This window comes from Neomonachus schauinslandi, chromosome 3 (assembly GCF_002201575.2).
Source record: "Neomonachus schauinslandi chromosome 3, ASM220157v2, whole genome shotgun sequence".
NCBI lineage: Eukaryota > Metazoa > Chordata > Mammalia > Carnivora > Phocidae > Neomonachus > Neomonachus schauinslandi.
Window position 1 is genome coordinate 107,729,968 of NC_058405.1, and position 18,409 is coordinate 107,748,376.

The 18,409-nt window shown below is 35.7% G+C and overlaps 1 protein-coding gene across 1 annotated transcript in view; it reads left to right on the top strand.

Annotated features, from left to right (window-relative positions):
* Positions 1 to 18,409, top strand: part of ARHGAP15 (Rho GTPase activating protein 15) — a 606,659-nt gene that overhangs the window by 122,187 nt on the left and 466,063 nt on the right. The window contains exon 6 of the mRNA XM_021695830.1: positions 7,970 to 8,059. Coding sequence (XP_021551505.1) covers positions 7,970 to 8,059 — 90 coding nt within the window. The remainder of the gene's footprint in view (positions 1 to 7,969; positions 8,060 to 18,409) is intronic.

Genomic DNA, 18,409 nt, shown 5'->3' on the forward strand with positions numbered 1-18,409 from the left:
TGCCCAAATGAGAATTTATAAGTGAGTTTTATCCTCCTCCATGAATGATTTTCTAGAATCAAAACCAGTTATGTGATAAAACTTAATTCCTTTAAACAGATTTTGTGTTTCATGTTTCAAACTGATAAGGACAATCTGAGTCTATATTCTGGAATAGCAATTAATCCAAAATAAAAAATGGTAGCTAATAACCTGTTTCATAAAATCTGAGTCTTGTTTTGTTTTTTTGTAACCCCATCTAGTGATAAGGGTAGGATAATGAGTGGTCCAGTGATTTGTTGCCTACACACATGCCCAGTCTCCCTCATGGAAAATGCCATCAAGCAAAAGACCATCTGGCCTTTGATATTTTCTTAATGTGCATTAAAGGGCCCCAAATTTCCCATAAAAAATGGAAAACGTAATCCCAAAGGTTTAATCTAAGTCAGAGAAAAAGACAGAGAGGATACCCTGTCAGCTATTACTGGGGAATAGTAAAGATAAACTAAAAGAATAATAAAAATCAGAAGTGGACAAAACCCAGGATCAATTTTTAATGACTTCACATTGCCCCAACAAAGAGGTTTTATATTTTATTGTCCAGAAGCAGTAACTTTTAAATAATTCTATTTAAATATTTAAAAAATCAGTCATTTATATTTTAAGTTTACCTCAGAAGAGATATAAGTACACTCTTAGATTTAAATCCAAATTTAGTCAATTTTTAAAAAGTATATTTTTATAATGATGTACAATATGATCCATTGGCATCATGTAGTTCATTAGCAGACTTTTTCTTGTGTTTTATAGCTGTAGAATCAGAAATATGTTTTCTATTAAAGGATTCTTTAATTTCAGCCTTCTTGAATAAAATCTTGACTGTCTTCCAAATAAATTCGACAACTTTTCTGGAAAACTTGTTCCAGTGTTTAACAATGTTTAAATTCTGAAAATTTTTCCTTCTAATAAATCTGAGTTCTTAGCATTGTTCTTCAAGACTAGGTCTTTCTGCTTTAGCTTTGTAATAATGAACTACTGAGCAGGATCATTTTTATATACTCCTCTATCAATATATCTTAGTTTTCTCTTCTTGAAGCTGATATATTTATTTACTGAATTTTACTCAAATCAATTTAACTTTTTCTGGTATACTTCTGAATTGATCCCAAACTCTATCATTTGATTGTGACATAAGGTCATTTCCTATTAAAGATCAATATGAATGGGAATATTGTGTTTTAATTTTGTAAACAATTAAATTACATTTTGTAAATGATCTCATTTTGTAAACTATTATCCTGAGATGTATTATTTATTTTGTAAGGAATCTGGAAATTTTCCACTCTAATTCTCTATTGTATAACAAAAAGAATTGTAACAAAATGGATTTTAGAATAGGGGAGATGGTGGGGAGAAGAGACTGGGCCAGCAGAGCTAAAAGAACACCTCATGGAGATTATTTTGGAGTTACATCATCAAAACGAACCAGAGTGGGTCGAAGAAAAATAAATGTGTTCCAGATGAAAAGGGTGCATCCAACGTATGGAGCTGTGAAATCACGGTGGGTATTGGAACTACCATGAATTTAGCATGGTTGGTTGTAGAAGAAGGAGGGATAAAGGGAACTCAGAGGGATGGTTGGGAAATGATGTAAAAGAGCCTGTATACCCTACTGAGAGATTTGTGCATTATCCTGTAGATAATACATTTTCCAGAAGAAATATGGTAAGATTTGTGTTTTAAGGAAAAAAGTCAGAATGTAGAGAATGAAATGAAATGGTTTTTTTTGTGGACCCAGAGGAAACAGTGAGAGAATTCAGATGAGAGAAAATAAGAGCTTAAATGAGGCTGTGTTCATGAGATGAAGAAGATGGAGTTCATTCTGGAATTCAGGCTCTGTTTCAGGCTATTCAGGCTATTGTTTGCTTTAAGTGGTAAAGGAAAGGGAAGAATTAAGAAAATGAAGAAGGTGAAGTGGATAGGGGATAATTAAGCAAGACAAGCAACAGAGAAAAGAAGGCAAGTCTGAGAAGAAGACAATGATTTCACAGAGGTGTCTGTGCTACAGCCTAATGGTAGTTAGTTAGAAAACACAGTTCTGGTACATAAGCGGGAGCTGGGGGCCAGAGGAAAAATTGAGGAGTCAATATGTCCCAAGTGATGGATCAGACCAGAAGCAAGACCAAATCCATAGGAAGCATATAAACTATAAGAAATAATGATGGCCTAGAACAGTAAACCAGGGATTACCAACAGTTAAGAAGTGGGAAGAGGAAGAGAAGTCAGTAAAGAAACAGAGAAGGGAGAGTATAAAAGGTGAAATAAAAATTTAGAGAGAAAATGTCTCCATAGCTGAGGGGTAGAAACTTTTAAGGAAAAGGAGCAGAACCTAACAGTCCAGAGTTCAAGTAGAAGGATGATGGGGGAGAAGGCATCAGACTGTTTTTGTTGACCTTCATGATTAACATCGGGGAGGGTATGTGCTATGGTGAGTGATGTGAATTGTGTAAGACTGAAGAATCACAAACCTGTACCCCTGAAACAAATAATACATAATATGTTAATTAAAAAAATAAAAATAAAATGACATAAAAAACCATTTTAGATTAGTTAAGGAAGAGAGTAAAAGCCTGCAGTGGCTTGAGAAGAGAATGAAACATGAGCAAGCAGAGAATGTGACTGCAGAAAACTCAAGAATCCTGGCAATCATGGAAAAGAAATAGGTGAGATTGAGAACAAGCAAGATTGTGGGATTGATGCTTGCATAAACTTATATATTTTTTTGAACAGGAGTGACTTGAGTGTGGCTGTGGGCTAAAGGATGTAATCTATTTGCGAGAGGGAGGTTGAAAATGTAGGAGAAAAGGGACAACTCAGAAAATGAGGAAGAGGATTAGATAGAATTAGGAACCAGAAAGGAAAGCCGTGGGCTGAAGAAGGAGCATCTCTTCCTGAGACAGAAAAGGACATGCTTTGTGAGTGGATCAGGCACTGTCTGGCAACAACAGGCCAGGAGATTTTGATGTTCATAGATGCCACTGTCATGCCAGGCATGGGAGTTCATTAGACAGGTGGACCAGAATTACAGACTCAGATACAAATGTCCAGGAGCCAGAACAGAATATGGGAAATGATCACACTTACAAGGAAGAGATAGAAAATGTTAATTCTCATCATGTGACCTAGTAGGAGGAAAGGCTAGGTATGGAGAGGAGGTCATGTATTGTGTTGTGATCAAGAACTTGGGACTTGGAATCAGAAGACAGTGAATTCCTAGCTCAGCTTAGGCACATATTAAGTGCGTGAGCTTATGTATGGCACTTAACCACTCCCTGCTTGAGTTTCTCCACATTGTAAGTTGAAGGCAATGGTAACAACCGCACAAGACTGTTGTAAGGAATAAATGAGAAATCGACATAAAGATTTCAGAGGGCTCGACATATAGGGATTTATTAAAGTTTATGTTTGTTCATTTTGATTACACGGACTATGAAAGTGGAAAGAGTGGCGAAAGTTCTAGCTCAAGGGCTGTATGATCTCTGCAAATTAGGAGAATGCCATTTGATGGGCTACTGGAAAGGGGTGAAGCTTGGGAGAGAGGTGTTATGAGGAAGAACAGAAAGTGACTAGGAACACACAAAAAAGTTTGCTAAGTGTTGATGACATTGGTCTTGGTAATGATTTCATGGATATGTTAAGTGTTTTTATCACAGGTTTTTTTTTTTTTTTTTTTTCCCCCTAAGTAGAGTTAAAAACCCAGCTGAAGAAAGTGGCCATTATTTGTAATGTTACTACTCTGAGTAGTCAAAAGTTATTTCTCTAGAATTAGGGGATATGAGGAAAATGGTAGAAGAAGGAAAAGTGGATGAAAGTGTGGAGTGGATCATCACATGGGGGAAAGCAAGAGAGTGAGAGATGGGGGAGTATTGAAGTGGCTGCTGAGTTGGGGACATAGGCCTGTTCGTGGAAGGAAGTAAAACCAGGAAGGGCCTGGAGGGGTACACAAAAGGGCTGGTGATTCCAGTCACATCAAAAGCCAACATTATAGGGTGGAAGTAATGAAAACTCAGAACATGGGATTTGTTAGCTGAAAAGCAGAATGAAGATTGCTGAAATGGAGAGGAGGTGAAGGCATGGGTTCATGAAGAATGCATGAATCAAGGTCAGGGTCATGGGAGGTGACTGAATGATGGGCAGAGTTCAGACTGAGAAAAATCCAAGCCAGGACCAAAGCCATGGGATTTAATGTATGATGCTGATGAGAAGAGTGTGGCAGAGCCGGATGGTGAGAACTCTGGAAAAGCTTAGATTGCTTTTTGCCATAGAGAGAAAGTCTATTGAAAATATATAGAGTCTGAGGCTGGTATGGGATTCTGAAAGGAAGAGTGAGTATCTTCCTTACCTCTGGAGTCCCACTGCCCAACACAATGGCTAACACTTGACGCATAGTAAGTGTGCAGTTAATGTCTATTGAATGATTCTGTGAAATACTGGGTTCAATCCACATGAGTCCATTAAACTGTTTTTCACTTTTCCAAAACCAAATATAAATCGTAATTGTTGTAACATGGGGAATTTTTAGATGCCCAAACCTTACTTCCAAAGCACAAAAGCTAGTTGCATTTTGGTATTTTTCCTTCATTTATGAATTCAGCGAATATTCATTGAACAACAACTTTGTGCCAGGCACTGTTCCATACATTGGGAAAGATAGTGGAGGAAAAGGCAAACCAGGCCCCAGCTCAGGGAGCTTAATTTTAGTGGGAGAAAAACAGACAGCATATAAAAATATAAATGTTAATTTCAGTTAGGAAGAAGGCTGCATTGAAATTAAAACAAGTAGTGAGATAGAGAGTAAGCTGGAAGACAGCTCTCTTTTATAGAAGACAGTCAGAAAAGACCTCTGACAAAGTGACATTTATCTGGGACCTGATGGATAAGAAGGAGCCAACCATGTGAAGATTGGGAGGTTTTCCAGGTAAACAGGTGGTGTAAAGGCCCAATGGGAAGATCGAGTTAAAGAGAGAAGGACAGAAACAAGACCAATATCTCTGCACTAGGGTCTAATAAGAAAGTCATATCTTTTCCCAAAATGTTACATGTTTAAACATGAACGTGATAGCAGTGAATGTTCAATTTTCAAGGACTGCACAGTGGTTAGGAGTAGACTCTGGAGTGACACTGCCCTCATTTAATCCGGGCTCCTCCTTTTCTACCTGTGTTACCTTGGGAAAGTATACCTAAATATTCTAGCATATTATTACCTGTAACATGGTGTTAATAATAGTACCTACCTAATACAGTTGTTAAAAGAATTAAGTGAATTGATAGTTGTAAAACAGAAAAGTGCTTGGCACATTAAAAGTGCTTCTTCTATAAAATAATTCCATCTTTTTTTTTTTCCTGTACTGCATTATATGGGAAAGATCATCTCTTTTGTTACAAACTCTTAATGATTATTTCTGTTGATTCTGAGTATCCCATAATCTAATTAACTGTAGAGGAAGCAGGTTGTTTTAATTTTTCTGCATCATAAATCACTTGACAATGAACATCGTTATCATGCTTTGAGGTCTTCCACAATAGTGATCACCTGGGTGGCAGAGTACGAGTGAACCCGTAAAAATATTTCACTGGCTGAAGCATCTGTAAGAGGCATCCTCATCTTGATTGGATTCTCATGAGATTACTACCAGATAACAGAGAAAAGATATGCTCTCCATGGCTGTCCTGACAGCTGAATTTATCCTGAAGGGAAGTTATGCTTGGCTTATACAATGTTTCCTGTCCCAAGAAAATTTTATTTAGTTGCCAAGAAGAAAAAAAAACAAAAAACAACTCACAATTTACTGTAAATCCCCCATATTTCTGGCCTTTCTGAAGAAATAGTCTATTTCTATTAAACTGATAGAACTGGACATACTGGCTATGAGGCAACAATTGTGAACAGATTTCTTATAGCATCTTTGCCATTCTTCCATAATTTCATGTTTTATTTTTTTTTAAAGATTTATTTCTTTATTTGAGAGAGGGGGTGGGAGTGGGGGGGAGGGGCAGAGGGAGAGAGAGAATCCCCAATAGGCTTTGGTCCTGGCTTGGATTTTTCTCAGTCTGAACTCTGCCCATCATTCAGTCACCTCCCAGTGGTGCTCGATCCCATGACCCCAAAATCATGACCTGAGCCAAAAATCAAGAGTCAGTTCACCTAACCAACTGAGCCACCAGGAGCCCCCATAATTTCGTTTTAAAGTAAAGTTCATACTGTTAAAATATTGTCTAAAATATTATATGCCTCTTGTACTAAAAGTTTAAACTATTCTATGGAAAAATTGTTTGAGAAAAATACTCAATTTATAGAGAAAACTAGAGTAGCTCAGAACATCTGAAAATAGTTGGAGTTTTTGAAATATGGCATTACTTCCTTTGAAAATAAAGAAATTTCCCAAACAAGTGAGCTTTTGTTTAATGTACTGAGTTCTGGAAATTTAAAGTTATATAAATGTGATACACTTGAATCAAATTAAAATATGAAGAATTGGGGTGCCCGGGTGGCTCAGTCAGTTAAGCATCTGCCTTTGGCTCAGGTCATGATCCCAGGATCCTGCGATTGAGCCCCGTGTAGGGCTCCCTGCTCATCAGGTAGCCTGCTTTCCCCTCTCCCTGCTTGTGCTCTCTCTCAAATAAATAAATAAAAATCTTTAAAAAAATAAAATAAAATATGAAGGAACAAATATAGATAATATCCCCGTTAATTATTATGAATTACTGAAGCTTTTAGGTAACATCCACAGTGTTTCATGCAAAAGGAGGCCCATGCTATAATCTATTTGGTCTAAATTAAATTCATTAAATACAAATATACATATACTCACATGTATCGTCTTAAAAGTCTGAAAAATGAACTTCCAAAAGGTGCACAGTTGGCACCTAATAAACATTTATTAAATTTGGGGTTTTCTTCTGGTTTATGGAGATATAAATGACAACATTGTGTAAGTTTAAGGTGTACTGAGTGATGACATGATATATGTAAATATCGTGAAGTGATTACCACGTTAATATTAGTTTACACATCTACTACATCGCATAGTTACCTGTGTGTGTGTGTGTGTGTGTGTGTGTGTGTGTGTGGTGAGAATGTTTAAAATCTACTCTCCTAGCAACTTTCAGTTATACAGTAGTGTTGACTATTGTTACCATGCTGTGCAATGATTCAGAGAACTTATTCATCTTCTAACTAAAAGTCTGTACCTTCTTTTTTTTAAGATTTTATTTATTTATTTTGAGAGCGAGAGAAAGCACGAGCGGGAGGAAGGGCAGAGTCAGAGGGATAGAGAAAATCTCAAGCAGACTCCACGCTGAGTGCGGAGTCTGACGTGGGGCTCGATACCACAACCATGTGATCGCAACCTGAGCCAAAACCAAAAGTCGGGTGCTTAACCGACTGAGCCAGCCAGGCACCCCCTAAAAGTTTGTACCTTTAACCGACATCTCCCTATTTCCCCAGCCCCTGGTAACCACTCTCTGTTTCTAGGAGTTTGACTTTTTTAGATTCCACATGTAAGTGAGATCATGCAGTATTTGTCTTCTTCTGTTTGACTGACTTCACTTAGCATAACACCCTTAAGGTTCATCCATATTGTCACAGATAGAAGGATTTCCTTCTTTTTTTATGGCTGAATAATTTTTCCATGTGGATCGATATTTATATCTGTATCTATATTTGTATCTACATGTCATTTTCTTTATCCATTCTTCTGTCAACAGACACTTAGGTGTTGCCATGTCTTGGCTATTGTAAATAATGCCACAATGATCATGAGGGTGCAGATATCTCTTTGAAACTGAAAAAAAAAAAAAGAAAGAAAAAGAAAAAGAAAGGCTTTATACTATAAATATGTAAAGCCGCTAACTCAATAAACTTTTGTTTTTCCTGACATGCATCACCAATGATGTATGCTTTTTATTCTTATTTCAATTTTGTTTACAGAAAACTGGGCACAAACCAGAAAGTGTGGATTTGTGTGGAGCACATATTGAATGGGCCAAGGAAAAATCAAGCCGAAAGAATGTCTTTCAGGTAAGAATGTTACATATATTAAATTTATTCCTATTACTTCTAAATGTGAGCTCTCAACATATACTTCTTTGTTGTGATGTTTTCATGTGCATGAACTAGTTGTTCGAAGGTCACTGTGAAAAACTGATTTAGCCTCCTTGTTGAATTTTAGTTCATTTTGTGGCTTTTCCTTGGTTACTGGTTGCTATCTAAATAGGAAATATATGTTTGTGTCTTGACTAATTCTACACTCAAAGTCATTGAGTGTTGCATTATATTTGATAGCTATTTGGGGTTCAAACCTAGAGTGCTTGACTTGAATAGATTTATTGCGGAACTTTCAGATATAAACTTTTTGCATTCATTTCCATTCCTGCCCCTAGTCATACATTACATTTACCAGTGTAACTTAGGGGGATGGAAAGAGCTGAAAAGCTATAGAAATTGGATATTTTTGTATTGCATAATTTAATTTTTGGGAAAAAATAACTATGATTAATAATTTCAATCATGTTCCATTGAATGAAAAGAACCAGATGAGATCCTTGAAAGGAAATGAGAAAACTGAATATTTCATATATGCTGTTACTAAGATCCCTTTGGCAATTAATAACTTTAAATTATGGAGGTTTATCTTTTTCTATCTTTATGTGAGATTTAACTTACTTTTATATTTCCAAAGTAACCAATAATTTTCTAGGTATATTTTAGGATTTATATCATTTAGTAGCCAAGAACTAGATTATTATAATTACTATATTAAATGCCTCCTAAGACCATTTTGGCTCTTGAAAAAAGGTCGATTCCATTCTTAAATGCATCAGTGAAATTAATATATTGGGTCTTATAGAAGTGTAGATGGGTGACATTTCCTATCTGAGCTCTCCCTGGGGAGAAAAGAACTGGTCTCCAGTTCTCCATTTCCCAGATGCTAATCCAGGTCTACCAAATAAACTGGACCCATGTTAACATTTCTAGAATAACTTATTTTTCTGGTCCTGCTTTTATTCTATTCAGGCATTCATTTTTTATATGCTGGAGATTTATTTCTTTTTACCAAAAGAGAGAAAGAAAGAAGAAAAAAATAAAGAAAATTAAACATACTTGCCTAGAAATCAAAGGACGAAATATAGCCAAAAGTGATTAGAATCTGAATTTACAGAATCAAGAAAAGAAAAATAAATTTTGTTTTGAAGAGAGGAATTGTAAATCAGTGACATAGCCTGCCTCCCAATTTCTTACTCTTTTTTGTTATTCTGCAATAAATAAAAAAAAATTAGAGGTCATATTCCTAGCTTTTATGATAACCTGGATGATCAGTATGAATAGTTCTGAACTAGATTGGTTGAGTTAAGTGGTGTTGTTATATTATGTATTATGAGTTTAGCATCCTTGCCCCCATGTCATAAAATAAAGACATTAAAATTGACATTGACATAATTCTTGGACAATAGAAACTCTTGGAGTTGGTCTAAGGTAGCCTTTTTCTGTTCCCTCTGTTAGTCTTTTGAAAAGTTAAGTTAGATAAAAAATGAGGAGGATAGTCAAATACATACAATGTATATAGGACTGCAGATATGGAAGAAGAATATTTATGCATAATTTTACATAGCTTTGAACATAATATACATAGATTTATATTTAAGCCACCTGCATTGATGATATGTATGATAATATATATTAATGATATGAGATTGACCTTTCCTTATATGACTGACTGCCTCCTGCTATAATTTTTCCTTGTTTTTTATATTTCTGAATATAGGTACTTCCAAAGATATTAAAAAAAAACCCCAACTATTCTCACTTTTGGTAGCTTTTCGGAGTAGCTTTGCCAACTACTTTTGTTTGTAAGGTACCTAAGTAGTTTATGGGACATCAGTGTTCTTATATCCAGCTTAACTCTTTTTGTCTTGTACCCTTGTTGTTTAGAGAAACAGGAAAGAAGTGATTATAAGGATGCTGTGAGTAACAAAGCTAAAGAAAGATTCCAATTTCATTCCTGCTTCATTCTTTTTGGGGTGAATCATGTAGTTTTCTTGTCATGCTGACATCTTTTCATTACCCAAACACATGAACTTAGGTAAAATTTACTAATACATTTCCATAGATACAGACTACAAGGGTAAACCCTTTGAGAGGAACAATATAAATAGCTTTTATAGTTCTGTTAACAAAAAAGCATAGGAAAGGATTTGCCAGAGAGCTAAATCTAGATGACTTGCATCAATATTTGATTAGATACATTAGCTGGTCTAACTCTCAAATGGTCAGAATAAACATGATTATATCTCAAAAACATGGTATTAAGGCATTGTTGGGTGTTTGAGTGTGTGTGTACAAGGGTTTCATTACCTACAGAATAATGAAGTGTTTCTTCCTGACTGAAAAAGACCATCATAGCTTCAGCTGATGTGCTACATCAGAAATAGCTTTAAAATTCCAAGTTTGAATTAGGCTTCGTGTTCAATCTCAGTCTATGAATTATAGATTACAGATAGCAAATGACTATTGAGATTTTTGGTTCAAGAAAAATCAAAGAAGAGCAAAATTAGAAATAATTTAAAATTTGAAATCTGTCTTTAAAAAGTTGAGGGATTAGCAATTATACACCACATAATTACAGCGTCTGTAAAGAAGTCGAACTTAACACGAATAGGAAAACAAATAAAAAATCATGCTCCTGGAAGACTCAGAAGCACACATCTGTGACACACACAAAGATGGAAGGATTTCATTTGTCTTGTTCATTTGTATATGCCACTGGGGCATTTAAGGTGTTCATTTTCTTTTTGTATTAAAAGCCAAATTTCCTTCATAGTCAAAGCCTTACTAAACTCTTGATGTAGATTCAATCTTACTTGATTGGTACGTGGTAACATAACAGTGACAATATGAATTAAGTTTTAAGGTTTGGTATTCAACAACTCTCAGTAAGTCAGAATGATGCTCGCTGACTGAGTTCCAGAACATCTGCCTGTTTTATAACAGAAAACTCTTTGGCCTAATTGGTACTTCTTAATAATAAATGATTTATTTATTGTTTAAATCATTAGGAGTTTCTATAATAAAGTACGTATAGACAAGTCCTAGTATGTGTTTCAAATGTATGATTGTGATATAATGTATGTGTGTCCATGTATGTACCCGCGTCTAATAGCTCGCCTTAGGAAATAGAATGACCATTTCCATACGCGTACACACAAACCCAGAAAGACATGTTGTACTTATAAAAGGTCACGCAAATTCTAAGTTATATCCGTAAATGTTCATTGCTGCTAACCTTCGTTTAATTCTGCATTTAGCATAATTGTCAAGGACCATCACAAGTTTGATGTAGCTCGAGAAAGCATTTAGCAACCGAGTGATTTGTAATGAACTCTGGTACGAGTTTTCTTAGTTAACTTAAGAGCAGCGCGAGGTCTTCATCAGGGAAAGAGTGAATAAAAAGATTTATGTTCAAATCACATGTTTTAAACATTCCTGCTAAGTGCTAGTTTGCTCTTTGGTGTTTAGCCTGAAATTTAAAGCACTGAGGATTAAAAGGATTACAACATAATCTTAAATAATCCTAACTGTCATTTACAGAGAGATAGTTGTAATAACTAAATAAAACCCTGTTACAGGATGGCAGTATTTCAGGCGGTCGCTGTGACACACGGGGTGCTCCGTCCCCTTCTCTTCCGTCATGGATATAGCTGCATTTACAAAGCTTTTCAGTGGGAAGTTCAACCGAGCAAATGGCTGCAAGGGGATTTAAAACAATAAGTAAATTTTTTTAACCATTAATATCTTCCTGTTTCCAAGTTGAAGGAACTTTTTCACTCCGGTTTCCTTCCTTCAAACAAAAGGCTCTCTCCGAGTTAAATATTTTTGAAAGTCAGGGGAAGGGAATTCATGACGCGTCTATCACATCCATAGATGCTCTATGTCAAAAACATTGACCACCTCCAAGGAGCTATCCCCTTTTAAACAGAAGATGGTCCCAGGCTGTTTAGCTTAGCACCTACACATTCTTTACTCTTGTGTAAGTGAGTTTTTTCTCCTCACAGAGCACAACAAGAAAGAGACTATAGGGCATACTGCTTTGTATTTATTACACCAGAGGACTGGACTCCTTTCAACTCATTCAATGGTTACTGTTAAGACTAGATTGGCATTCTGTTAGCTAAAAAAAAGGATTCACTGTCAAAAGAAATCTTAAGATATTGTGTCCACAATATAGGCTCTGTCCTCCAAGATGATTTCCAGAGTGTCCACTCAATTCCCTTTTGTAAATAGGGGTAAAGAATAAGAAACATCCTATCTGTTTCCTTGGTCCTTTTCATTACAACCTATATGACAGTAGAGGATTATTTATCTAAGATAATGAAATCATTTATACTCTAAAGGTTTTCTGTTTCTCACAGCAAGACAGTGAGTAGGCCTCAGTGTTCCTGAGTTTCCTTTCAAATAAAACTTAAAATTTTACCCATGAACATGCAGCAGACTCATTTATAGATTATGTGCCTTAAATGAGATAATTCTACTATTAATGAATTATGGCTGATTAGAACTATATCATTTACCTGCTTGAAAGGCAGGGGAAAAAAAAAAAGGCAGTTAAATGACTCAACACGATGAAAGTCCGTTTTCATTCCCTGGCACCAATTTATAACCTCGACAAAAATCATGACTGAATTTCCTGGATTTGAGATTCCTTTTTTAGTATCTAAATACATTTCAGGGGAACAGGTTCTGTCCCTAAAAGTAAAGTGAATCATTACTTGTATTACTTTTCTGACTTCGGTTGGGGTCTTCTGGCTATAATATATATTAAACATATTCATGTAGTATTTTCCATGGATATGCTTTACATTTAAACATAATTTGATTGCTCTTCCTGATCTGAGTATGTCTTAGTTTAAAATGTTTAAGTACTCCTTAAGTTTATTAATGTGAAGATAATTTAATAACATCTTGGAAAATGTCATTTTAAGCCAAAAGGAAAACTACTGGTATTTTGCTCTTATCCATTTCCTCCTGTTAAAAGTGGTGGTTTAAAATAAATCTGAGCTTTTACCAATTTTCTCTTTCATTTTTCAATGCTTGTAGTTAGACTAAATGCAAAAGGATGATTCTTCCACATTCATATATGCATTAGATTTCGAGTAAAGCTGGTTTCACTTTAGAGAATTACTCACAGTATCTTAAAAGGCATGGCATTAAAAATATACCACAGTAAGAGCAGCATTAATGTCTAATACTGTTGGGGTTTTTTGTTGTTTTTTGTTGTTGTTGTTGTTTTTGCTTTCTAGCTTGTCCCCAATCATTTTATCTACCTATTAGATATTCATCTATCATTCAGAAGGTGCAGTGGGGAGAGCACGCGAATCTGGGGACACATGTTCCAGTTTGGCTACGTCAGTTGTAACTGTATGTAAAACCCAGGGCAGGAGCCCTTCCTCCAACTTTGAGTTTTTCACACCAAGGAAGTAAGAGATAATAGTCCTTCCCTCACCTGTCTCCCATCTGTGTTAACATTAAAATGAGGCAATCCGTATTTGAAGGCAACTCCAAAAGGCTGATTTTAATATAAATGCAACCAGGTATTATTATTCATCTGTTAACCCTGTCATCTCACAAAGCTTTGAGGGAAATTCCAGATGTGGATTTTGGAAGGATCTGGATACGAGACATCGATATGTGTGAGAAACAATTCAGGATTTTTGTTCCTCTTCTCTTCTCTGTACTGCCTTGTGAACTTATCCAGTAGACTAAGATTTAATACCCTGAGTGAAAATATTTTTATTTATTTTGTAACTAAGAATGTGTGTCCTCAAACCTTACAGAAATCATTTTGAATAGTCCATTCTTATATATAAATAGTGTAATTAATGTAATATCTAATCAATATAATTAATTATATTGTCTTAATTAATTAATTATTGTCTTTTCCCAGTAAATACTTTAAGACAGGCATCTTGCCCTGAAAGGCTCTACCATGTTATTGATAGCAACTTGCAAAAGGGGACCTAGAGACAAGTGCAGCAACTCTGCTCAAAAATGAAAGAGAGACAGTGGTAACTCTCTTTATTCCCCCACTGAGATATTGGAACAATAGTGATTTTCTTATTGAAAGGAAAGAGATATGATTATTTTTATGATTTTGCCTTCACTTTTGCCAGTGGGATTGCACAGAAGAATTTTGATGAATGGAGTGATATAATTTTGTAATTGAGGTTTTGATTTAGGAATATTAATGTCAGGGTGTCTAAGATTTACGGCAAAGCAAAGATCCTGGGGGCAGGAAATAAAACTGACTGTAAGAATCCAAGGTGAGACCTAAGGAACATGTAGCCTGACTGATGAAAGGAAAAACAGAAACAGGTTGATGGAAGGAGAATATACCCTTCAAGTAAAGAACACGCCTATTTTTTCAGACCAGGTGACTTGGGGACCACTGTCCTTTTGAAGGTTCAATTTTTGAGGACTAAAGTTCTCTGGAAAAAAAAATAGTCTCAAGTATTGAATTAAGATACTGAGAAACTGAGTATACTATTAGAGGAAACAATAACAAGCGTATCTTTCCTGATGATCCCATGAAGCTTAGTAGTCTATGAGGGTATTTACGCATTTGCACAGCTACTTTATTCCACTCCCCACTGAAGGGCCAGATGCAATCTTTGTGTATTCATTTCCTTTTGAACTACTACCAAAGCAGAATGCAACAGGATGACAGTAAAGATTGACAGTAGCCATGTTAGTAAATTTTAGTACCAAATTAGCCAAGGGAACCAAGATTTTAAGATTCCAAAATAAAATAAATCAAGATTTAGAGAAAAAAAAAGTGTCAAGTTGGTTTTTAGTGGAAGAATGGATGCATGTGACCTAATGAGCTTAGATCTCTGGTTAGCTCACTTCACATTGTCTCCTGGAATGGCCGGCTCTGTCTGCTCAAAGATAAGAGCTGTGCATTTGGAATAAATTTTGGATTTTAATTTGACACAAGGCTAAATGCAACATGCTGTTCTGCATTTGTTGACATGATGTAAACCGCCTCCTTTCACGGAACATACTCTATTCCTTGAGGACTGGTGTGATGGTCACTGTGCCACTCATGGGCTGACAGTGTAGTTCCTCATGTCCACAGAAGTAGAGTGAGGTTAAATGAGCTATACAAAATCAAGCCTGGAACTTCAGGCCATCCATGCCCACCTGAGCAAAAGCTACCACAGCCAGCTGGGGATTTCATGAGATCCAAGTAGAATCACCAAGTGTAATAGTTCTCCATTTGTGAATTTCATCTTGTAAAGTCCAGAAGATACTACACTGATACTGGCAAGACAACATTCAAGCCACTGGATCCCCTTTTCACGTATGTTTCAAAACACTTATTATATATTTTTAAAGAGAGCAGCCATGTTTATTTCATGCTGAGTATGATTTTTTTTTTTTTTTTTAATAGCAAACAGCCTTCTTCCAGAAAAAGGAATGATTTAATCCCTAAAGCTGGTACATAATAGATGGGGTCAGTAAATGGTATCACATTTTACAGCTCGTCCATAAGGATGACACAGGGTAAAATAAAATTGAGTGCTTTTGGATAGCCTACGATCACTGGCAGATAAATAGCCAATGCCATTCAGTTCTTAGAAACATAAGATAATGAGGCTGGTTCTGAAAGCAAGAGAAAAAAAAAAAAATATATATATATATTCACAGTGTTTATATGCCACAAGCCACTGAGCAGGAGAAAAATCTGGGCAGTGGTGAGCAAAACTCTCAAACCTCAGAGCAATGTTTAAAGGAGTATAAGAAAATAACAAAGCAAGCATCCATAAACAAAGGTTTGAAATGAACACAAGGGGGGAAAAAAACCCACTAAGTTTAAGATGAAAGGAAAATGCTAGCACTCATACAGAATTGGAGAGGCCACTTGTAGAATCTATGAATAGAATCTCTCAATATATGAGTTAAATGTGTTACTAAAAATTTGGTAGAAAATAAATATTCAAAAGCAAAAATATAAAACACTGCAGAAGAGTGAAGGAGTCTTGTTATTTGAAGAAGAGAGGAGGCTGCTCTAAATTTTATCTTAACAAAACAGGATGTTGAGAGATGACCTAAGTGAAACAATGAAATAAAATGCCTGATGTTGAGGAGAAATCAGGAAGGGAGCTGTTTGAACTGCTTTCAGATAACAGATCAGATAATGACCAAGAAAGGAACATTTACATCAAGGGTTTAGATGGATTTCTGTTTTAGAAGAGCGCTATTAGATTCTTGGCTTTAGTCCCACCAATTTGCCTAACATTTTATTTCCAGCACTGGGGAAATTCTACCGGCCTGACTTCCTTGGTGAACATGTGCAAACCAAAGACTTTAGTGGCAAAATTAACGAATTACTGCAATCGGCTCCAAAAGGGAAAGAGGCACTGATATGGGGGGTTGTCTGAGACTCGATAGTTTTTGTGTTTCTTTTTTTAACTTGAATTTAAGCAAAGCTTCATTTTTCAAAATTCAAACACCCATCATCAAGTAGAAGACAAGCTTCTGATATTTGAGATCTGTGGTAGATTTGAAATCAATTCGTAGAAAGGGAGGTTATGAACACACTCTTTTGATGTGTAGGATGTACCAATGAGGGTGGCAGGAAATTATGTGAAACCCTTCTCTTTTGACAGCTACACTGGAACATTTACAACCACAGATGTTATTTGTCCATCAGAAAGGAAAATATTTGTTTCAAGCCACAGGCATTTTCTACCACAATATCAAAATGAAATTCAACAGCACTTTGATGTTTAAAGTGTTAAGAAAATAAATATTTTGGGGGACCCAAATACAAGAAAGCAAATAGACCCCACAAAATATAACCAGTGACATGAAAAAAAAAAATGGCTGGCTTCATTATGAACAAATCTGTCCTTTTACTAAAGTAAGGATTGTTCTATTATTAACATAGGAAATCTTAGATGGACGGCACAGAATGCTGCATTATTCATAAAAGCATTGCTGCCATCTGGTGGCTAGTTGGTGTTTCAGCACCGACTTCACTGGTTTGATTTTGGCTGGGGGCTCTGGCGAGGTATTGGAAGGAGGGCTGTCTTTATGTGGTAAAATATAGACGTGAAATCCCCGGCCCTAAATGTCATTCACCTGATGGCAGTCCTTTCTCTCTGTCATAGAACGAAGGATTCAGGGGAGGCAATGGCTCACTTGTGTATCTTTTGTCCTGAACATAAAAGTATATTGGTATATGGCATATCTAAGGAGTTTACTCTTGGCTGTTATTGACTGATTAATTTTATAGACACTCATGTCTGTTAGCAAATAAATATGTAGTCAAATATTAGGAAGATTTATTGAATCTAAAGATACACTGTATTGCTTAAATAAGAATATACACGAGATGCTATAAATTCCTTACCAGGATCCCAGCATGAATTTTTTTGTTACCACTCACTGAGTTTGGTTTCGGAAATAACATAATTTACAATGTCGAAAGAGAAAAATGTGTAGGACTTCATAAAACTCCGGATTTCTTCCCAGTCATTCAATTGTTATATTAAAGAAATCTGATTAATTGTTAATGACTTAAGAGACTTATGATTTCGTCTTTCTTCAGGGATTTACAAATTAAATGGCAAATATTTTTCAGCTGAAGTGTGTGTTTTACTGGAAACAAAATAGTTAAAATGTAATTTAAGAAATTTCACTGTTTCTCAAGCGTCAGTGAATTAACTCATTCTTAATTAGAAGCAGTAAGTTTACCTTTATATTTTTAGTATATATTTTAAGTTTCTAATAACTGTGGGATGTCTCCTTATACATAGTGAAAATCCTCATCCTTAAAGTGGGTATTTATACAGATCACAGGTCTCTGAAGAGTATAGGAGATAATGAGTTAAAATTGCCCCAAGAGGAGAGTTGAAGTTTAATCCCGGATATTCAAGGATGATATCTGATAGTTAATACTCAGTTTCTAGTGGATATTTGCCTATATCATTAATCCCCTTGTGATTCAGTAAAAGTCAGATAACAAAGAGCCATTGCACTAAATTTAGAGAATTATAATATTGAATAAATATTATCCTGTGCAAGAAAGCTTGTAAATGCCTATTTTTAAACGTTAGACTGTGGGTTTTATTTTAAGTTTCTCGGTTAAGATTTTCACTGTGAATGCATACTTGGTATTACCCTTGTTACTAGCTTCTTTTGCCACTTAAAATGTTTCCTGCCTCACAACATTTCATTTGACTCATGAAAGAACATTGCTCATCTTTCCTGGGGAGATTGCTCAATTCCTCACCCTTACTCTGTCTCTATTTAGGAAGAGGATATAAGAAAACACCAACAACAATAACACCTGACAAAGAAAGCAAAATC